The following is a 24282-nucleotide window of genomic DNA, read 5'->3' as shown; positions in this document are numbered from 1 at the left end:
GACCAGTTTGGCTCAGTGGATAGAGCGTCGGCCTGCGAACTGAAGGGTCCCAGGTTTGATTCCAGTCAAGGACATGTACCTTGGTTGCAGGCACATCTCTGGCGGGGGGTGTGCAGGAGGCAGCTGATCAATGTATCTCTCTCATTGATGTTTCTAAACTCTCTATCCCTCTCCCTTCTTCTCTGTAAAAAATTAATAAAATATATTTTTAAAAAATTTCAATTACAGAGCACTACCCAATTAGCTTCACAAATGGCACACCCAAAGGTGGTCTCGGCAGCCAGAGTCCCGCTGGGGGTGGGGAGTGTTATCTTGCTCTGTAGGGTCAGCCCCTGCACAGCAGCTCATCTGCTTCAGTCATGGCCGGGACTCACAATCAGTAGCCTGAGGGTCAACCCTACCCACTGAGGTGCCAACAGCAATCAAGGCTCAACTATAATAGGAGGGTCACAGTTCACACAACAGACTCCCAGAGCATCCAGGTAACAAGGGAGACCGTGCCACTAGGCCCCACAAGACACCTACATAAGGCCACCCCGCCAAGACTGCGTGGTTATTAGGAAACATATTTTTGCTTCTTTATTTGCTTTTCTCTCCTACAGTGTGATCTTTGAGCTTCAGTGCCCAGCAAAGTGCCTGTTAGCCCTCCACAATCATTTATTGAGAAAAGAAGAAAAGGGAGGGAGGAAGGGTGGGAGAGAGGGAAAGAAGGAAGGGTCAAAGGAAGAAGGGAAGAATAGAACAGAAGGAAACGCTATTAGAATAATTTCAGGCGACAAAGACTCATTGGCCTCCCGGTTGCTCTAATTTTTGAACCCTGAAACTGGATTAAAATCTTTCTATAATAAACCAAAGATGAAAAATTTAAAATGAAACCAAATAGCTACCAAAGGAAAGAAACCTTGGCTCTTTGCTGCAAACATGTTTATTTTCACATATTTACTCAAAATTGTATTTGTCACTGCAATGTGTTTGGTCCCTCTGAAAGCTGACGAGGAGTGGGGGCCCGGGGATTGCTGCCTTTGGCTTGAGATCCACGAGCAGGAAGGACATGCACTTTCTAATACATACACACATGCCATAAGGTTTGCAAATGATCTTACATTTGCTCAGTAGCCAAAAGAGGCAAAGAATGAGAATAAAAACAAATGTGTTTTAGCAGCATCAAGTCCAACTTTTCCTTCTTCCCCATGAGGAAAATGTATATTATGAAACTCTAGGACTCTCACAACCTCACCCCATACAACCCTGGAGCTGGGAATTTATGAATTATTTTGGCTAGAGACAAAAGTTCCTCAATCCGCCCATATCGTCCAGATGTCCGTTGCAAAATGGGAGCCTGGAGAATCTAATTTTTCTTTAAAACCATTCGCATGAAGAGCAACTTTTGTTCCTCTTCCTATCTAGCAGCAGAATGGGTTTTGAATGCATGTGTGAAGGAGAAAGAACCCCTCTCCCTCAGGATCACACATTCAATTGTAGAGTTGAAGGGCACCTTAGATATTTGTCCAATATAAATATTTATTGAACACCTACTCTGTTCTAGGTGCTGCCCGCTTGACCAGTGAGTCCTACACCAAAGCCCAGAGGTAGGGATTGACTCGGCAGCTGTTTGAGGTTGGCAAAGGTAAGCTATGGGCTTTGGCTGAGCATCACACGTAAGTATGATGTTATTTGTCGTTCTATACTTATTCTTCCTGCCTCCAGGTAAAGTATCCACCCTCTAATGTATGCAATTCTGGTATCCCTCATTTTTTTGCTCTTAGTATCTGGTGTCCATTTAATTTTTAATTTCAATCTCCTCACCCCCCTTCTCCCTCCACACACCATAATCTGCCTTAGTGGTTGAAACCAAGCTACACAGTTAGGATTAGATAAAATCTCCTTTTCTATTATACAAACTGGCTCAATAAAAGAAAATAACAGAATTCAAGTAGTATTAACCAGCCTTTTTTTTTTTTAAGGGGGACAGGGGTAATGACAGATGCTGAATTGAAGGTGGAAAGTTAAACTCCACTCTGTGGATAAGAAATGTAATACATTTGAGGAGAAGTGAATATCAGAGAATTTGCATAAAACACCCCAGATGCTGGGCATTAACTTAATCCTATACTAACAACACGCAGGCTTCAAGAGTCATATACGGGGGTGGGCTAAAGCAGGTTTACAATTGTAATACGGATGATGCAATAATGAATAAATTAATAATGATACAAGAATAAACTGAGTTTCACATACTCACACCTTTAAACCTACTTTTTGCCAACCCCTGAATATAGGCTTTAATAATGGGATGGAATGTTATCCTTACATAACATTGCCCACTTGGGGCAGGGCTGATCTTGACTAATACTAGACAACTGGATAACTATTCAGAAAAGTTATTGCCTTGTCGTGCAGGGGCAATCGCCACTTCTACGTCCTGACATGCTGGTGTCCGTGATGCAGACTGGATCATTTTATAGAAATGTAAGTGAGAAAATAAACGTAAATGTTTTTCTTTCCTTTTTGTTTTTAATTAATTAATTAATTTGTTGTCTAAAGTTTTACATACATCTCCTTTTTCCCTGCTTGACCCCCCCACCCCCTCAAGCTAAACATTTTTTTTTTTTTTTTTTTTTTTTTACCAGAAAACTTCTTTTTGTCTTCATTATCCCGAGCTCTAAATTTCTGGAGAACTGAAGACAAACCTCATCATTTCACTATTATCTGCTTCAATAGAGCAGTAGTTCTGATAGTGGATATACATTTCAATCATTTGGAGAGGTTTTTAAAAATTATGGATGTTAGGGCTTCACACCCAGAGATTCTAATTGAACTGGTTTTCTGTGGCACCCAGATATTTGTATTGATTTTTGAAAAAGCTTCTCAGGTGATCCTATAGTGGAGCTAGGGTTAAGAACCACTGCTATAGATGTGTTACCCATTTAGAGATCTGGAGAAAACTCTTTAGTTCTTAAAATTTATTGTCATTATCATTAGTAGAATCTCAGAAAAATCTATCAAAACTTAATAATGTAGTAAATTCACAAGAGCAGCAGCTTGCCCCTTGGACTTTGTATACTTACATAACTAGTAACTACTACTATCACATAGTAGATATGCAATAAATACTTATTAAATGAATAAACAAAACATTGAGGCAATTCAGTCTTGGAAAGTGTGTGTTTCTAAGAATTTATCCATTTTTTCTAGGTGATCTAATTTGTTGAGGTAAAATTGTTATAATAGTCCTTTGTGATCCTTCTAACTCCTGAGTTATCCATTGCAATGTCTCCGTTTACATTTCTGATTTTATTTATTTGCATCTTTTTTCTTTTAGTCTAGCCAAAGGTTTGTTAATTTTGTTTATCTTAAAAACAAAACAAACCTCAAATTCTTAATTTAGTTGTTTAAAGTATTTTTCTAATCTCTATTTGATTTCCGTTCTAATCTTTATTATTGTCTCCCTTCTGTTAACTGTGAGATTTGTTTGTTTTTCTTTTCCTAGTTATCAAAACCCACCAACAAGAAAAGGCCAGGACCTAATGACTCCATTGATAATTCTACTAAATATTTAAAAATACCAATATTTCTTAAACACTTTTAAAAATACAAGAACAGAAAACACTTCCAAACTAATTTTATGAGGCCAGTATCACTCTGCCAGTCCGACAAGACACCACAAGAAAAGAGAACTACAGGCCAATATCCTTAAAGAACATGGTTGCTAAAACCTTTAATAAAATCCCAGAAAACTGAATTCAACAGCACATTAAAAAAATTATGCACCATGACCAAATACAATTTATTTCTGTGAGGCAAGGATAATAAAACATATGCAAATATCAATGACACATTAACAGAATGAAAGATAAAAAACACATGATCATCTCCTAGATGCAGAAAAAGCAGTTGACACAATTTAATGTCCATTTATGAGTGAAAAAACAACAAAAACTTCTCAACAAAATAAGTATAAAAGGGACTTACCTCAACACAATAGAGGCCAGATGTGAGAAGTCCATATAATCAATGGGGAAAAACTGAAAGCTTTTCCTCTTATATCCAATATAAGCAAAGAGGCCCACTACCACTACTTCTGTTTAGGATAGTATCAGAAGTCCTAGTCAGAGCTATTAGACAAGACAAAGAACTAACTAAAAGATATGAAAATTGAAAGGAAAGAAACAAAATCATCTCTGCAGATGATATGATCATCTATAGAAAACCATAATGACTCAACAACAACAAAAATACCTGTTAGAACTAATAAGTGAATTCAATAAAGTTGCAGGATAAAAATTAACATATAAAAATCAGTGGCATTTCTATATACTAACAATAAACTACCTGAAAAGGAAATTAACAAAGCAATCCCATTTACAATTGCATAAGAAAATACTTAGAAATAAACTTAACCAGTGAGATGAAAGACTTCTACCCTGAAAACTATAAAACAATGATGAAGGAAATTAAAGAAGACACAGATAAATAGAAATAGATGCTGTATTCATGGGTTGTAGAAGTTAATATTGTTAAAACGTTAATATTCCCTATGTGATCTACGGATTCAATGCACTTCCTTTAAAAATCCCAATGGCATTGTTTACAGGAATAGAAAAAACAATCATAAAATTCATATGGAACTCCAAAAGATCCAAAATAGCCAAACCAATCCTGAGAAAGAGTAATAAAACTGGAGGCATCACACTTCCTGATTTCAAACTAAGTTACAAAGTTATAGTATCAAAACAGTATGGTATTGTATAAAAACAGACATACAGATCAGTGAAGCAAAATAGAGAGTCCTGAAATATGTTTAGGTTAACTAATATAAATTCATTATCTAATCTTTGACAAGGGTGTATGAAAGGGTAACCTCTTCAATAAATGATGTCAGGAAAACTAAATATCCACATGCATAAGAATGAAATTGGGCCCTTATCTCATATTAAATACACACAAAAAAAATGGACAAAAGATTAAATGCAAGACCTCAAACTGTGAAACTACTAGAAGAAAACAGGAAAAAAGCTTCTTGACATTGGTCTTAGCAATGATTATTTTGGTTATGACACTCACTAAAAGCATAGGCAAGAAAAGAAAAAATAGACAAGCAGAACTAAATCAAACCAAAATATTCTGCACAGCAAAAGAAAACATTCAACAGCATAAAAAGGCAGCATATGTAATGGAAGAAAATATTTGCAAACCATACATCTGATAAGGGCTTAGTACTCAAAATATAAACAAAAATCCTACAACTCAATAGTAAAAAATCAAATAATCCAATACAAATAGGTTAAGGACCTGAATAGATATTTCCCAAATAATACATACATATGGCCAATATGCACATGCAAAGGTGCACAACATCACTGTTCATCAAGAAAATGCAAATCAAAACCACAATGAGCAACTAGCTCATACCTGTTAGAATGGCTATTATGAAAAAGACAAAAGGTAACAAGTGTTGGTAAGAATGTAAAGAAAAAGGAACCCTTTGTATATTGTTGGTGGAGTTATAAATTGATTAAGGACATTATGAAAAATAGTACAGAGGTTCCCCCAAAACTAAAAATATAACTATGATATGACCCAGCAACCTCATTTCTGGAAATATATATCCAAAGGAAATGAAATTTCCATCTCAGTGAGGTATCTGCACCCACGTTCACTGCAGCATTCTTCATAATAGCCAACACATGGAAACAACTTACGTGTACTTTGACAACAGATGAATGGATAAAGAATATTTGGTGTGTGTGTGTGTGTGTGTGTGTGTAAAGAGAGGGAGAGAGAGAAACACAATGGAATATTATGTAGTATTAACAAAAGAGAAAATCCTGTCACTTGTGATAACATGGAGGAACCTGAAGGGCATTATGCTAAATGAAATAAGCCAGACACAAAAACAGACAAATACTGCATAATCTCACTTATACGTGGAATCTAAAAAATTGTGAAACTCAGAAGCAGAGAGTAGAATGGTGGTTTGCCAGGGAAATGAGAAGATATTGGTCAAAGGATACAAAGTTTCAGTTATGCAAGATGAAAGAGTTTTGGAGATCTAACGGATGGCATGGTGACAATAGTTAACAATGCTGAATTGTATACTTGAAATTTGCTAAGAAAACAGATTTTAAACTAATTTTTTTTCAATATACACTCACACACACAGTAACTATGTAGAGGTGATAAATTATTTAGCTTGATTGTGTTCATCTTTTCCCAATGTATACATATATCAAAACATCAAATTGTATACCTTAAATATATATGTTTTACGTTTCAAAGATATCACAATACAGCAGTGAAAGGAAAAAAAAAAAAGAAAATTGTGAAGGAATAAAAACTTCAGAAAGGCAATTGAACTAACCAAATAAGGAATTTTTAAATAAAGAGAAAGAGACAGCCAATAGTTACAGAATCCCAATATGGCTAGTAAAGGTTATGGACACCAAACACATTTTCAACATCTTTTATTCCAACAAACAGGTTTATGGGATAAACCAAGCCATAAATTGGTCCCAAACATTCAGTCATTGGCCTGAGTGGATTCTCCCCTTGAAAGAAGATCAGGTCTTGGAACAAAACATCCCTCTAAGATATATGGCCTGGAATATTAGAAGTCTTGGTAATACATTTAGACTAGGCTTTGACCCAAAAAGTAAAAGGAAGGCAACCGCAAACTCTCAAACATAAATCCCAAAATGTGAAACCTCCTTTAACACAATGAAAAGACCACCTCGTATAAAAGACATGAAGAGTCAGGCCCCCTCTGAACTTGTATATCTTTCCTTTAAACAAAAACTCGAACATTTCCAAGGAAAACAAGGCTGATAACATGCAATACTAGATGAAGAAAAACAGATTAATCCTGCTTTGGGGCTCACTTGAACTGAAAGTTCTGAAACGTCTTGAAACAAGCCTTAATTAGATGTTATGACAGAGATGAGATAACTGTAAAAAAAAATATTTGTTTAAGAAGCTAAATCTGAACATTAATTTTTTTCTTTTGGTATTTATTATTATGTGATATAGAAATTAATTGCTAACTAAAGTTTATGTTAGTGTTAACTATCAATATTTTTATTGGAGAAAAATTCTTTGCAATTAAAAAAAAAATCAGAAAAACTCAGCCCTCTCTCCCTTAGCTCAATTATTATGAAATGAGGTGATTAGAATGATCTTCCTCATTCCTGTGAGAGAAGACTCCTTGAGGTTATTTATTTTAATTTTCTGTGTTTATACTGAGACCACTGTGGCAGCCATATCCCTTTGGAATAACATCATAACCTGACTTTTTTAGGCACCCTCCATAGTGTGATGATTTTATCTTTTGTTTATCTAACAATTTTATTCAACTCAAAAACTTTTTATTCAACTCAAAATGTATTAACTTTTAAAAAGTGCTTTCATATTTTCTAGATAGGCTGCTTTTTGCTCTTTGGATATATATGAAGTTGACACGCCCTTCATTTAATACATTGGGGTTTAGCAAAATATCTATATTTTTAATATATTAATTCATTAAGCCACAGTACTAACTAATCTGCATATTAACCTGGCATTTTATAAAGTAAAAAAGGTCATAAAAGACGTTTAAATCTTCAGTCACCAATGCACCGGAGACATCACATTTAAGAGCATCAGCTATCTGACCCACTGCCATTTCAGATAAGGAGCAGTTTCCCCTGTTGACCTTGGTCTTGGCATAGACCTACTACAGTGGTATATATCACATTAAAACACACTGTTCCTAAGAGCCTTATGCATCTGGAACTCCTTACGTGCAAAACTAAATTAACTGGCTGAAGACAAACCTAGAGCTCTCAGAGACAGATCTTTAGTATCAAATTTTAAAAAATATGCTTAAGTAATTTAGGTTGAAGAAGGATTGTTTCCACTAAAGAACACACACTAGGTAGGTCAACAAGGAAAATGAATTTGCTAAAACTGTTATTTCAGAGGATTTAGTGGGAAAGGTGAAGAACTGGGAAGAGAAGAAGCAGCTTTTCCGGTTGTGGGTACATTGTTTAATTCACTTGAAATAAAATAAAGAACCATCATAAAGTACAAGTAGATATAGTCTGTTTTCTAATTAAAATAAAAGCAGACATTATAGTGCCACTTGGTTATACAAGATTAGCAACAGCTGCATTAGTAGAGTTGCTCAATGAAACATAATATAATCTTATAGAAATCAGCAAATGTTGTAGAAAAAAGTTGATACAGTGCCTTTCTTCAGTGCTCAAAAAGGGTTGCATGTAAAGAGAATTATCAAAGCTCCAAAACCAGAAATTGGGAATATCAAGCACTGCTTACTTTCTGTGAGCCTCGGGGAAAGGATGAGGGAGACGCCAAGGGAAGACTTCTGCTCAGTATCTCCCGGGTCAGAGGTTTCCCCAGCATTAAAGCACCGCCCGTTGAGAGTGAAGGATTTAATATTTAATGCTTGTCTGTATTTTAACTCTGTTTTGCCTCCACTGATTTTTGTATCCCTGTATCCACAAAACAGTCACTCAGAGATGTTATCAGCTCAGAAGGTTAACCAAGCCTCCTTACAAGCTCCCAATCCACAGGAAACATCACGAACTCCAGAAGTCGAGCAGTTATCTATTGAATAAAACTGGGTATTGTAGCTCTCTTTAAAATTCTATCATGTTGGGAGTAGAATAATTTTTAGGTGGTAGAGTTAAAAATATTACAACTAAATGTGCCCTAAGAGAGCCTAGGACCAGGGCTAAGAAACTGGGTTGGCAGGTTAATTTCAGCAGGTGGGTGGGATTTATTTGGGCTGAAGTTGAATGCCTACCATTAGACTACTACACACACATTCCAGTTACCTGCTGGGGTTCTAGAGACACATACATTCATATTCTCTGATCTTTCCCAAGAGTATAAGGTGACTGAACTGATTTCAAATGCCTAAATCTGTGGTGCAGAGATGAGAGAAAAGCCATTCAGTTCATCAGCCATTATAAAACAAACATGAAAGCCATAGACTAAGCATGTCAAACTCAAGGCCCGTGGGCTGCATGCCTTGTTTATTTGGCCGGTGTTAGCCTTTGAGTTTGACATGCTTGCCATAGACCATCATGGTAGATTGCAAAAATGATCCCAATCCTTCACCCTCCCTACCTGGCATGCTTTCCATGTAATAATTTTGCTTTCTCACTTTGACTCTAGGCTTGGCCAGATGACTTACTTTGGCCAATGTGCATTTAAAAAAATCATGACAGGATTATTTATCTGTACCCCAGCACATGTTTTGACACCATTCTTCAATAGGGGTTGTGTTGTGAGGTCAGTTTACACTCAGCTGTACTATTCTAGTTCTCTTGGGACAAACGACACATCTGTCAATCCAGTCTTTCAGTATTTCATTATGTTCTTACTGGATTTGGCTATGCCATCTGTTTGGAGGCTCCTCCCTTCATCAAGTCCCTAGAACACGGGTGGTCCACTCCACTCCCATTTTAAACCTTCCTTTCTAGCCCCGTATGTGTTTACTGGATGTAATTTGAAAGCCAATTAGAGCTATGTATTCTATAAATTTATAATTTTAGACTTCATATTCTACTTTCGCAATTTATTATCGGTAGATGACAACTGAGACCTTCTATTGTATTATAACATCTTAACAACTGGAGTCTTAATTTACCATGTGGCAAAAATGGTATTTTTAAACTTCACATAACACCAATATTTGGTAAAATGCAGAATGACAGAGTTTTACTTGTGATATTAATTTATTCCTTAAGTGGCTTCTCAGCCTCTCACTCAATAAAATATTCTCATAGTGTCACATTCACTGAGCCAACATGAACGTTCCCATGCATTTCTTACTAGCTTTGTGAGACACATGTTTTGGCTCATCCCTAAAGAACACTCAAGCATGCTAATTTGATAAAGCTGCATAATACAGACATTCCACATTTGTACACTTTGGCCTTCCTGGTGGATGTTTATTATCAGTTGTGCCTCAGAGTGCTATCGCCGTGTAGCATCATGTAGTGCAGATTAAGAGAACAGGTGAGACATAAAAATGAAAGGTCTGTTCTTACCAGCTCGGGGATCTGGTTTGATATGAAGCTGGCCTCTAAAGAAGATAAACAAACTTGGCTACAACCCAATAGACCCACCTTCCGTGCAGACCCAAACATCAGAACTGCTAAATACCAGAATAGCTCTGGTTTCCTTCAAGATATCCCCTTTGGCCATTTTTCTCAGGGTATATCATTTCCACTGGACCTGTGTCTAGAACCAAAATGATCTGTAGTTATCATTGGATCCAGTGAAGAAACATCTGTTGAGCTCCTGATATCTGTCAGACCCTGTGCAGGCCTGGGGAATACAAAAGAAATAAGACTAGAACCCTATTTTCAAGAAATTCTCACTCTTGTTAGAATAAGTTGACGTTTTCCTGAACTGACATCTCACCACTTTCTGCTGTTTATGAAAAGTCTAGAAGAATCAGAGGTGTATGTTTTTTCCTTATTCTGTTTCATGCTTTATAATATGTAATAATATTGACCGAACCTTTTGCTTCCACATATAACACTTTTCACTGTGGAATAAAATCTTTCTTTGAAAAATATTACCAGGGTACGTACTTTATATTTTACAGTTTGGAGAAAAATCTACTCACAGACCACACAACTCAAGAAGTGGCTATGAATTATTATTGTAAGTAAAGACTTTCCATTGCAACACCTTAGGCCTTTTCTTTTCAGTTGCGAAGCCATTAACTACTCTCACTTCCACCTTCATCATCACTCTCACTGTGCATGCCCCATTCCCACTGCTTATATATTCTTCCAAATCTTCTTATAGTCAAAATCCATTAATATGAATGACCTTAGGAAACGTCATTCCAACATTTAAAAAACTAAACCAATATACCATTCATTCGCAAAGGATTCCAATCCTTTGGCCATTCCAATATCTAAAAAACTAAACCAATATACCATTCATTTGCAAAGGATTTGGTAACACTGGAATTCAACATACACTTTATTCATGTTCATATTGTTGCTACTATTGTCACTATGATTAAAACAGCAAAAAGTATAACATAATAGAGAGCTAAAGGTACTAGATCCATTTCTATTAAGTTCTCCTTCTAGTTCTAATCTAAAAACATTAACAAAATTTGCTTGGTAAATGGGATAAATTGTGTATTGCTTATTGTATGAGTACATAGAATACCTAGCTGAAGATAGACAAATTTAATTATTTGTACATTCCTTTGTCTGGATTTGTTTGCAACAAAATGCTCTGCATAACCCCAACCACAAGAGTAGGTTTCGAACCTGTTACCTCTGGGCCCAGGGTGGGTATAGGCCAGTGATGGCGAACCTATTACACACGTGTCAGAGGTGACATGCGAACTCATTTTTTGGTTGATTTTTCTTTGTTAAATGTCATTTAAATATATAAAATAAATATCAGAAATAGAAGTCTTTGTTTTACTATGGTTGCAAATATCAAAAAATTTCTATATGTGACACGGCACCAGAGTTAAGTTAGGGTTTTTCAAAATGCTGACACGCTGAGCTCAAAAGGTTTGCCATCACTGGCATAGGACTTACTTGCTGCTGAGACAGCGTCTTAATGAGTAGGAGGCGCCCCCACCGCAGGTGCGTGAACACTCGCTCCATGAGCCCCAGGCGTCCCATAGGCTGTCCCTGTCCTCCTCGGAGCGTGTTGTCCTGGAGCTCTGTGGGAAACAAGAGGATGGTCAGTCTCATGTCCCCAACGAACCTTGAAACACATGACCTGAAATGCTGGTGGCCTGTATGTCTGTACAGGGTGGGCTTTCTGGGGATGAAAGCATGCATCAGCTTCTTTCTAGCTTAATAACGTATATGTTCGGGGAGAAGAATATTTCAGCTCAGAGACCCTGGGTAATGACTAATAGAGTACATGGAAAAGGGGGCCAAAAAGGAGAATCTGGGTTAGTGGGAGGTAAATTGCAGTAAAGTCACAATTTTGGCCAGAGTTCATGAGTCTACTTTTCATCTCTTTGTGCTCTCAGGGAGGCTTCTGCTCTGAGAGACTGGATACGTGCATACCAGCACTGCTTTCCAGAACAACTGTTGATGCAACTGACAGTTGTTGTTTTTTTTTAAAGAAGCAATGCTATTCCCAGTTTTCAGATTTGTCCATGAAAGTAACTGCATGGAGTGACTTTAGCAGAGACTGACGTTAGATAGATCGACACACTTGTTACTGACAAGCTTCCTCATGGAAACTGCATCTGCTGTCAGGAAAGTCGTTACGTACAGGCCTCCTGTTGTGCTTCGCGTTTCATACACAGAAGAGTCAAGGATAAAATCTGCGCTATGGTTAATAGAACAGGCTCTGGAGTTAAAACTGTCTGGTTTGGATACGGATTCTGGTTTTTACTGTGTGTCCTTGAACCTCCTTACACTTCAACTTCTCTTTCTATAAAATGGTGATAATGTTATAACTACACTACCTCCCATGCATGCACACACACACACCCTATAGGAGGATTAGCTAAATGAACTTAGCTTAGGACTAGTTCCAGAGTAGAGCAATCATAAATATTACCTGTGATTACCATGTTTTTATAAATTGAGAATATGTCATATATGTATTTACATAGTTATGTTAGTCTTCTGGGTTATAATAACAAAATATTAGCCTGGGTAGCTTAAAAACAACAGAAAATAATTTTGTCACAGTCTGGGGAGATAAAAGCCCAGGATGAGGGTGCCAGCATGGTTAGTCCCTGGTGAGAGCTCTCTCTGTGGGTTGTAGATGGCTGACTTCTCACTGTGTGCTCACAGGATCTCCACTTTGTGTTAGCATGGAGAGAGTGTGAGCAAACTCACCAGTGTCTCCTCTGATAAGGGCACTAATCCCATCATGAGGGCCCCGCCCTCATGACCTCAGCTAACCCTAATTACCACCCATAGAACCCATCTCCAAATATTATTGTATTGAGACTTCAACATATGAGGGGGTGGGGCAGGACTCAATTCAATCCACAGCAACAGTTCTACAAATAGCTAATGTAAATTGTGGCCAAATCATTTTACTGAATAAACCAAATGTGATATTTAAACATTAAAGGTGGTATCTGCTCATGTCAATCAAAGACATACATAAGACAAATATTAAAATTTCAAGACTATATTTGTAAACACCAAACCATTAAGAAAATGTGCATGTCAGGCAATATGGCAATTTCATGTTCCGTTTTCTCCCTGAAGAGAGAGCATAGGCAGTGTGGAATACTGGGAAAGCATCGGACAGGGGGCGACAGAAAGGTAACTGCTCACAAAGCACTTGAAAACTTGACATGATGTAAGCCAACATCACCAGCACATAGTAGGCTCATAGATGGTAGCTCTTATTAGCATGTTTAAATTACTTTCGCATGCCCTACCTAGTCGTACTTAGGATTATGTTATCCATGCAGGAGGGGCCTCTGGAAAAACAAAGAATATCCTCTCCTCCCCAGAAAACTAAATCAGTTGCTGTGGGGCTTAGGGGCCAAGTTGATGACTTCTTGTAAGTTTTAAACCTGGTACAAATTAAGCCAGAAACATGGCCTTAGGGTGCTGTATCAAGGGTTGGTTAACTGGCATGTGCTTTATTTAGATTATTAAGTCATTTCCAGGGCAATGGGGTAGATAGTGGTTGAGAGCAGGGAGTGTGGGCCTGCTCAGCCTGGGGAGGAATACTGCTCCAGAGAATCCTGACTGAGATCTCCTCATGATTCAGTTATTTCTAAATCATCAGATGGGGATAATAAAGATCCCCACGTCACTGACACATTATGAGGACTAAAATAGTTGATATGTATTTATATGCATAGATGCATAACCTATGGACACAGACAATAGTGCCTTAAAGGCCTGGGGTGGTGCAGGAGCCAGGTGGGGGAGGGTAATGGGGCAAAAATGGGGGACATCTGTAATACTCTCAATAATAAAGGCACATTTAAAAAATATATGAAAAGCACATAACGTGGAAGCAACCCAAATGTCCATGGGTAGATGAGTGAATAAATAAATTGTGGTATAAACATAAACTGGAATATTATTCAGCCTTAAAAAGGAAGGAGACTCTGACACATGCTATAACATGACTGAAGTTTTGTGGACATTATGCTAAGTGAAAATAAGCCCAACACAAAAGGACAAATATGATACGATTCCACTTATAAGAGGTACCTTAGAGCAGTCAAATTCATAGAGACAGAAATTAGAATGGTGGTTGCTAGGGGCTGGAGAAAGGCAGGAAAGGAGATGGATATAGAGTTTCAGTTTGAGAAGATGAAAATAATTCTGGAGCTAGGAGGTCTTGATGTTTGCACGATAATGTGAATGTACTTTATGCCACTGAACTATGCACAAATGATCAAAATAGTAAATTTCATGTTATGCATATTATACCAAAATAAAAAAGCAAATACATACATATATTTTAAAAAGCTCATAGGGACTAAATAATAAACACTGTACAAGCACTGGATGCTATTATTATTTAACATTACTTATTAACATCATTTATAAACATATTTGGGCTCGGAAAGGCTCTAGGAGGTATACTGGGAAGGTACACGTGTTTTTCTTCTTTTTTCTGAGTTCAGTTGAGACACTGTACGCTTAAGGGATCATCTCTGAAAATCCTGACTTTCCCACAGCAGAACCTCCCAGAGACCTGCCACGTTGCTTGGCCTGGAAATCTGACCTGCCAGGAGTTTGAGGTGGCATAGAATGGGTAGCAGAAACACACCGGTTATTGCAAAGCCTGTCCTTTCCTAAAGGAAGTATTTATTGAGGTTTAGGATTAATAAAATCAGTCTCTAATCATGGCAATGTGGGGTACTCTGTTTCCAGAGCTTAATTAAGTAGTGAGGCAAAGAAAGCTTTTGGCCATTGAAGTATACCAAGCCTCTTCTCCATACACCCATTAAATCATTCCTCAGATATTAAAAAAGTTTGCGTTGCATCTCCTGACTCTCCTGTTGCTTGCTCTGTGTGATTGGAAGATGGCTCTGTTGAGAGGGTACTTGCCTGATCAGTAACTATTTGTGTGACAAACATACCTTATACAATCCAGTTTCCTTCATTTTATTAAAATTAAATATGACTGAGATAAAAACCAACATCACAAATGCTAGGATTCATGAAATAATTAAAATGACCAAGATGAGTGGTACTGTCCAATTACTACAACTGCAAAACAAAAACATAAAACAATCCACATGAGACATTCCCATGTGAACTCCATTCCCATGTGAGATAAGAACACTAGATTGCCAAATCTTGGGGAGGTTTCTCTTTGGCTGCTCTGTGGATAAGATATTTAGGAAATAATGTAGAATTGAGATTTTGTTTTTCTAGAGAAGCAAATTGTTTCATACTCTGTGTGGAAGTTGCTGGATCTTTTTCACGTGCCTTGTTTAAAGAGCACGAAGGTGAGATCTCACTGCCTAAACATCTTCCCTCATCACAAGACAAGTTTCAGCACAACTAGACATACCCAGTGCGCACATTTCTCATTAAGAGACTGCACGGTATCCCAGAAGCCGGTCATGGGCCTATTTCTCAAGCTGAAACGAATGATTCATTTCAACTGAATCCATGTTCAATGTTAGAAAATATAAAGTGATTTTCCTCATCTTTCACTGTGCTAGCTTTTTACATCTATAATCCAAAATGGCATTTCAGCAATGCCTTGCAGGTCATTTAAGACGTAAAAGTATTTGCTTATTACAGTTTTGCAGGGGGCCTTCCACAGACACAATGTCTGTGCCCGCTTCAGGTGGGACCTGTGCTTATTTCTCTCTTACTTTGGACTGTGCCGTCCTCTTCGTTCCACGGTAGCAGTTTTAAAAAGTACAAATTTTGAATTGCATCTAGCAAGAGAAACTGAAGCAGAGGGAAATAAGCAATAGATCATGAGTTGCCTAAAAGCAGTGATGATTCCTTTTGAGCTTAAAATTTTAAGGTTTTCTAACATACTGCAGTTATTCAATTTCAAAAAAGTCTAGCTATTTCTAAATCTTTGGTGCCACATGATGACCTTTGAATATAGTACTGATGATGACTTTTAAATCAACTACTTGTTAAAAACTCATCAATCCACTCCCCAGTTCCATCCATCATTGCTCCTGGTCAGTTAAGTGGCTCTACACCTCAGTCAATGCCAATTGCATGCAATGTACAGGCATGCCTCATTTTATGGTGCTCTGCTTTATTGCACGTCACAGGCGTGTTTTTGCAAGTGGAAGACAAAACCCTTCACACACAAAAAGATTACGACTTGCTTTATTGCCATACACTCTTTATTGCGGTGGCCTGGAGTGGAACCAGCAATATCTCTGAGGTATGCCTACAGATTGTGGCCATAGACCATTAAATAACCTCCTAGGAATATCAGAAGAAAATTAAAAGAGCTTCTCTAAATCCATCAACCTCAGAACGGTGTCATTTCCTCGCCATTACTGGCTTATCTAAATGTGGTTTTCAGCTGATAGTTTTGTGGTTGATTTCAGGGCCAAATGTAGCAACCAAGTCTCAGGTGATCAGCTTCAAGCCTGACAGCTACAAGTAGTTAAACACTGAGTAATCACATGAAGCAATAGTTTCTCTGCATCACACTGCCCAGCAGACACTTAACCTTAGAATGACCTCCCCTGAACCACTTTATCCAGAAACCGCTTTCCCTGGAACCTGGACAGGTTATCAAGGACTTATGAAAGATGTTGTAGGATGAAGCACAAATTAGCAATAAAAAGACTCTAGAGTTATATTTGCTCCCCCACACACATACACAGAGCTCTTGGAAAATATTTTTTCCAAATGTTATAACAAGAGGTCAGGATACATGGAACTAAATGAAAACGAAAGTAGGTGCTGAGGAAATGGATGATAGGTTTTGTAAAATTGAAATCATACAACAGATGAAGTTCTATTATAAGCAAAGTGTTTTTCAGACATGGACAGGTCCTCAAAGGTAGCAAAATGCGTTACAGGAAGAGGCAAAGAACAGTTCTTACTGTTTCAAGATCAGCAAGAAGGCACTTGAGTCCCTGGCTTTTCTCTCCTCCCAGACAGACAGCATTCAGCGTAAGCCATCTGGAGCTGTGCATGTGACGGTATAAAATGGATGTCACACACCTCTAAATTAAAACGAGGGGCGAGCCCTCCAGTGATGAGAGAACCGTGTTTCCTGTGGTGTGCCCATGCAAAGTGGAGAAATCTATACCCAGAAACATCCTGTCCATGGACCAAGCTTTGGAAATGAATTTGCAGATGCCATTTTTAGCTCCCCTACACATCAGGTCTCTATAAATCTTATCTAATCCTTGGCTTCTATAACAACGTGGAATACTGGTTCCACCGCCAACTGTACGTGGTAGGGGTTGTGATTCCCTGCTCCTGAGAGCTTACAGACGTTAAGCAGTAACTGGGCTCTTGTAAAAGTCCATTAGCTTTTTGATGTACTTTCTTAAAGAGCAGAGTGTGTGGATACTGAGGCATGAGCCTTCCCAGATATGTGCTGCTGGCTTTGCTGAGGAAATTCGGATCATCTGGTTCTTATCACAGCTGCACTGCTGGGGAATATGATGAACTGCCAGTGACACAGCGCACGGTCTTTCAGAGGCCACTGCCTGAAGCTGTCCCTTGCTACTGAGGAGAAAAGTCAATCCCGTAACACGGTGTAAGAGCTATCTGGGCACAGAAGGCCTTTTGGGTACCTGTCTTCCTTTTCCTTTCACTGTGTGTGTGTGTGTGTACACACACACACACACACACACACACACACAAGCACAACCCTTTCACATTCCTGTTAGGGCACCTACGTTGCACCGAAGCCTGGAGGATTGGTGATGAGGGGAAAATGCTGGGATTTACTCAGTATCTATGTGCCAGGAAGTATGCCAGAATTTACACAAATGATCATATTTAATACTCACAATGAGCCATGCCAAGTTAGAAATCTCGCCCCCGCCACCCCCCGACTTTACAAATAAGAGAATTGCGGCTCACAGAAGTTGAACCACCTGCATCATGGTGCAGGAGAAAGAGCACAGATTTGGGAGTCAGACAGTCTTGCTAGTCATATTCTAGTGAACTTGACTTAGGCACATTGTCCAATCTCTTCGAGTCAGTTTCTTCATCTGTAAAATGGGAACATTGATACCTCTCTTACCACGGTGATTATGAAGGTTAACCGAGAGAATGTATATAAAGTACATGTGGTAGTTTCTGGCATGTTAGTGTTAATTATTTTCTCTCTCTACTCATGTTGCAAATGCACACACATACACACATGTACACACACACACCACCTGTCACATAACTAGTACCTGGTGAAAACATATTTTTATGCATATCTGACAACCTTCTGTGCTGTCTAGCTTCAAATTTTGACCTTCCTTTGCATTTTAAACAGTATTTATCATTGCATGGATTTTTTTTTTATAGAAAAACAACCAATGTTGCTGATTTTCTTTTAAAAAAATACTTTGTCCTCAGAATTCTTTCCCAACTTAGGAATAACAACTTGGAGATGGAATTGAGACAGCTTCATAACTTTTTAGAAAACAAAAACCTGACTCTGCTCAATATTAAATGCTTCAGTAAGATTTTCATTTCAAAATGATGATAAATTGATTTTTTGCATTCTATCCAAGGGCAAGGCTGGATTATGGCTCATCTGGAAAAGTGCTGAGAAACCTCTGGGCAATTTGGGAGAGCTCCGCCAGAATACAATTTCACAGCCAGTTGAATTAAAATCAATAATTGCTAATGTAAGCAAAGATTAGTATTCAGAAAATTTGCAACTGGTTGTGAAATATTTTGAGTCAGCTTATCTCAGGGAAAGGCATAGTAAAATATTCTATCACTGTCCGTATTACTTTAAAAGCATACTCTTAACAAATAGAAATACTCTGCTTTGTTGTAATACTAATAGGATATTAATAGAAATATCACCATGCATTTTTTTTCTGATAGAAATTTCAAACTCCAAGTTTGGATGAAAACATATATACACACATATATACATATATGTGCATACATATACATACTTGTGGGGGTACATCTTATAGATTATCTGGCTATCTATCTTAGAAGATTTAGCCATTTTATACTAGAAATAGCCTGTCAGCCTGATTTTCCTTTTCTAGTATAACCATTTGCTTGATAATAACAGCCAAACTCGTATACCTAGGGGCTGCTCAATTAGAAAGTTGAAAGCAGTAATTCCACTTCTTTCACAAAGAAAAATTGTGCAATAGAATTGTATCCTGTAGAAATTGTAATAATTTTAAAAATCATTTATCCCAAGTTAGCTCTTACTATCTCAATATTTTGCCTAATCTGCTGTCATTTGATGTCACATCCATGCATTATTAATGTGCAAGGTTTAGTACAGAGTAAATGAAACTTAGAACAAGACTTTGTCGCTCTCCAGGATTATCGTTGCATGTAACAAATATCTTCCCAATTAGATTGCAAACTGTGAGGAAAGGGATGATGCTTTCTACTTTTGAGCTCCCTACAGTTGCTTTCTCATGAATATTCATGTCTAATTGAAATAACTCCTATGTATGTCATTTAGAAGAAAGTGAAGAGATTTGGACAAATACAGGGTAGAGCAGAGTTGTGAATATGCCACAGAGTTTATTCTTATATTATTATTTATTAATTATTGTATTATTTTCCATATGAACAACTATAAACCTACTTTTGCCCAACCCTGCATATAATAGATGGTGAAATGCTTTGAAGTTTGTTTGTTATTTGTTTCTCAAAAACATATATAGGGCATGGAATACACATGGGGGTGTGGTAGGGTGGGGGAGGCAAAAAGAGAGAGAGAGAGACCAGGGGGAGGGAGAGAGATCTAGTAATTTGCAAGTAGTTTCAAGTTCTGGGACTTTCTTCTTTTCTCCAGTTCTAATCTGTATCACCACCCCCCTCTTTCTTACTAGGATATCAATTTTGTCAAAAAACAATAGTTCTCTCAATTACCATATCTCTGTCTCTAGTTTTAACCTGTAGCTGTAGCTGTAGGCAACAGCTTGACAAACTGAAACCATTTTCCAGGTTTTGAAGTTAGGCAGGAAATCATTTTGAGGATCTATTCTGGTCCCAATACTTTCCCATCATCAATGTGAAGCAAACCTTCAAGAGTCCCAGTAACCCAGCAGCACCATGCTTGTCTAGTGTAGACTCACACTGATAATCAACAGATTTCTTTAGCGTCTATACCCTGCTAAATGCTCTGGGGCAGAAAGCCTTGTAAGAAAGGCACAAAAGGCAACCAGAAAGTTGACTTGCTGCTTTGAAATGATGGTCTCTCATCTAGGTTTATCATTTTTAACAGCTCCCTCTTGGATTCTCCGTGCCTGCTAGTGATTGTCTATCAGCTCTAGAGCTTGCTACCCCAAAGCACTCTCCTCAGCTTTGCAGTGGTTCTCAACCTTCTTAATGCCGCAACCCTTTAATTCAGTTCCTCATGTTGTGGTGACCCCCAACCATAAAATTATTTTCGTTGCTACTTCATAACTGTAATTTTGCTACTGTTATGAATCGTAACATAAATATCTGATATGCAGGATGTATTTAAAGGGGTCGCGACCCACAGGTTGAGAACCGCTGTGAGGGACCTGTTTGTTGCTTTCTCATGGATATTAAGGTCTAACACCTCAATGCTTATGTTTCTGCTTCTGCTCACTCCCCTGAGTCCAGCCTGGTGCAGCAATGCTGTTTAGAGGATTTATAATTTAATGGGGAAGAGACATAAAATATTTGACTGCTCAATATCCTCCATCTTTAATCAGACACCAAGTCTTATCAACTCCATTTTGAAATGCTTCTCTCTTCCATTCCCATCCTCTCCATTCTTATTTTCACTGCCTTAATTCTGGTTCTAGGATTTCATGCCTGGAATTTTGCAGAATAGGCTTTCCATCTGATATTTTGACCTCCAGTCTCTCCTCCTACCAGTCTGTTCTCCACATTGCTGCCAATTACCTTTCTAGAATACAGAGCTCAACTGTCCACTCCCTAACAGACTCTCCATGGTTCCACTCCCTATAGCTGGTAGCATCTAGTAATGGATTCCAGATGGACTGTGAGGACTCAGAAACTGTATGCAACATTTGGGCGTATGTGTGTTATTATCATATTTCTGAAAAGAGGAGTCATAACTTTCGTCAGATTCTCCAAAAAAGGTTAAGAATTATGGAGTAGAGGATAATGTCCAAATCATTAGTGTGGCATAAACACCCTTCCTAACCAGCCCTGAAATTAACGTTCTAGATTCATTTCTGCTGCTCCCGATCACTCATGTCCAGTGACGGGGTACTGCTCAGCAAAAGAGCCTGCGTGGGGGCCTCCTATATTCTGTTCCTGACCCTGCTGTTGCCTAGATTTCCTTCCTCTCCATCTTCCTCACATCTTTTTACTGTCTTTGACTTGTGTACTCCTGCTCCTGCTTTAAGATGCAGCTGCAAAGTCATCTCCTGTGTACTTTGAACTAGGACTTTATATACATGGCTGTTTTATAATTTGACAGCCACTGTACTGAAGTTACTTGTTTACACATCTATCCGAGGCATGGACCGTGAGTTTCTTGGGGGCCGTGACAAAGATGTACTCAGAGCCTTGTAGAACACCGGATGTGTAATCAGTCTCAGTGCATAGTCACCGAATGAATAATTAACACGAGGCAGGAGGCTCGGGCAAGTTGTAGTTTAATTCATAACGGCTGTCAGCTTTCACTCTCAAGAGTTCATATGAATTCAGATTCTCTAAAAACAGAAAGGGAATATATATATATACACACACACACATACAGATATATATATATATATATATATATATATATATATATATATATATTGCAGATAAGCAGGGAATGGAAGAGAAAAAATTAATCAGATCCATCAGATCAAAAGATCAGATTTCTGCTGATTCACGTCTTTTTATTCCAGCTTTAAATTTGCCGAAATGTTTAAAGCTGAAAAATGATTATTAACCTGTCACATCTTGCCTTAATCTAGCCTAACCCACGTCCTAGATGTCTATCTGCCAAAGAGCCCTCATCACTGAGTAAACAATAGTCAGTTCTTCTGCAATACTTGGAAAGCATGATTTGTGGAGATGAGTGTGCTGCGATTAGGAGGGAATGAAGATAGGTGGGTAAGGGAGCTTGACTTAAAGGCATAGACTCCTACCAATAAAAAAGTGATGAATATTATCAAATCATATTTCCATGGATGAAAAAATAAGTACAGAACAGATAATCACAGATCACAGAAAACTTTAATGTTGAGCAGAAGTAATCAGGAAAAAATGACTTGATAGAAACAAGTTTTGATACAGGTTTTAAAGTATGGGTTCTGGACTGGTGAGAATATATTTTCATTAGATCCCATGTGAAAAGAAATCTAAAAAATCAAATCATAGTGCTCTGATGTTTAAAAGAAATTAATAGAGGCAAAATATTGACACAAGCTGGAAGATAGGGACTATGCGATGGTTAGCCCTTACACCCTTGATGGCTAACATGGGCTTGATACAGAGATCATTGTTCAACAAATGTTTAGTGTTTAACCTATTCTTTTGTGAGCACTTTTACTTTTAAAATGTTTCATTAAGTGGACATACATAATATTAATGGCAAAAACTTCTAAACAGGGACACAGGCTGGGGATCCGGACTCGGCCATCATGGGATTTTAGGCCACTGAGTTCCCTGTAGCTCAGTTCATTCACGTCTACAAGAAGGAATTTTGGCCTGATTTCTTCCAAAGATATCCCTAGTCATAAAAAGTCTATGATTCTAAAGTATCCTATCTCATGAAAGCATATTAACATATCAATTTCTAACCTGCAAAATGAAACATGAATGTTTGCTTGATTTAACTCATAGGGTTGCTGTACCGATTAATTTAAAAAGAAAAGTGCTAAAATATGAAAGGGTTGACCTGTACAATTGCTAAGTGAAATTCAAGTAGAGATGATCCTATTGCTTCAGCTCTAAGAATCGTTTAATTAAAAATTAATTCCAGAAACAAAGAATCTCTATCGGGACTCTTTTTCTTTCTTCTTTTTTGAAAAAAAAAATATTTTCATTGATTTCAGAGAGGAAGGAAGAGGGAGAGAGAGATAGAAACATCAATGATGAGAGAGAATTATTGATTGGCTGCCTCCTGCACACCCCCTACTGGGGATCGAGCCCACAATCCAGGCATGTGCCCTTGACCAGAATCGAACCTGGGACCCCTCTTCAGTCCCCAGGCTGACGCTCTATCCACCGGCTAGGGCAGGACACTTTTTCTTTACTAATACAATTGCCAGCATCCAGGAGCTCTGTCAAATCCTACCTAGGGACTTCTGAATAAAAAAAAAAAAATGCTAAATTATACTCTGTACTTTTTATTGATAAGTGTGTACTATTTAAATATTTGAAAAATGGCAAATACTTGTAAGCAAAAGTTTATCAAGAGATAAATAAAAGTTCACTTTATATGATTGTTTTCAATTTCTATATTCGCTTATTTTTCTATCCTATGTTAAGGAAGAATGTTTTTATCTTCTTATGATGTTTATACTAATAGGTATATCAGTAATTTTCATGACATAATTTCCTTTTTTTTTTAAACCCTCATCTGAGGATATGTTTTTATTGATTTTTAGAGAGAGAGAGAGAATGGGAGAGTAAGAGAGAGAGACATCAATGTGAGAGAGAAACACCGGGCAGTTGCCTCCCTTACATAGGTAGCTGGTCTGTCCGGTAATTGAAACCACAACCTTTTGGTGTATGGGACCGATAACCAACTATCTAGCCCAGTTATCACAGGGAAGGAAAAATATTATAGGCATGCCTTTGGCAACTTTGGCACGGAGCTGCAGTTTAACACTCCCCAGGAAGCCAACAGTCCTGTCCCAACACATCGCTGGAGCAAGGGACTGGACAGGGAGAGAATAGACACATGCCCAGTAAAGTCTGGGTAAAAGAGGAAAGATACTTGTGTGTCAGTCACATCTGGGAACCAGTCACTGGCCAGAAGAGATATGGCCACTGCAAGCATGGAAGATTTGGAATATTTAAGCTCCTAAAGCAGGGATGGGGAACCCTTTTTCTGCCAAGGGTCATTTGGATATTTATAACATAATTTGTGGGCCATACAAAATTATCAACTTAAAAATTAGCCTATATATGTGGTCAAACATTTAATTAACGCACCCCTGGTGCCTTAGCAGGGCTGGACCAAATGATTTCATGGGCCTTA

At 38.0% G+C, this 24282-nt stretch overlaps 1 protein-coding gene across 1 annotated transcript in view; it reads right to left on the bottom strand.

The window, feature by feature from the left end:
• Positions 1-24282, bottom strand: part of ADAMTSL1 (ADAMTS like 1) — an 876403-nt gene that overhangs the window by 347875 nt on the left and 504246 nt on the right. Inside the window, exon 5 of the mRNA XM_070429962.1 lies at positions 11580-11707. Within this exon, the coding sequence (XP_070286063.1) occupies positions 11580-11707 (128 nt within the window). The remainder of the gene's footprint in view (positions 1-11579; positions 11708-24282) is intronic.

Source organism: Myotis yumanensis, unplaced genomic scaffold, assembly GCF_028538775.1.
Source record: "Myotis yumanensis isolate MYYU_CA2020_CCGP unplaced genomic scaffold, mMyoYum1.0.hap1 SCAF_12, whole genome shotgun sequence".
NCBI lineage: Eukaryota > Metazoa > Chordata > Mammalia > Chiroptera > Vespertilionidae > Myotis > Myotis yumanensis.
Note: the sequence above shows the minus strand (reverse complement) of the source record. Positions and strands in the feature narration are given on the sequence as shown.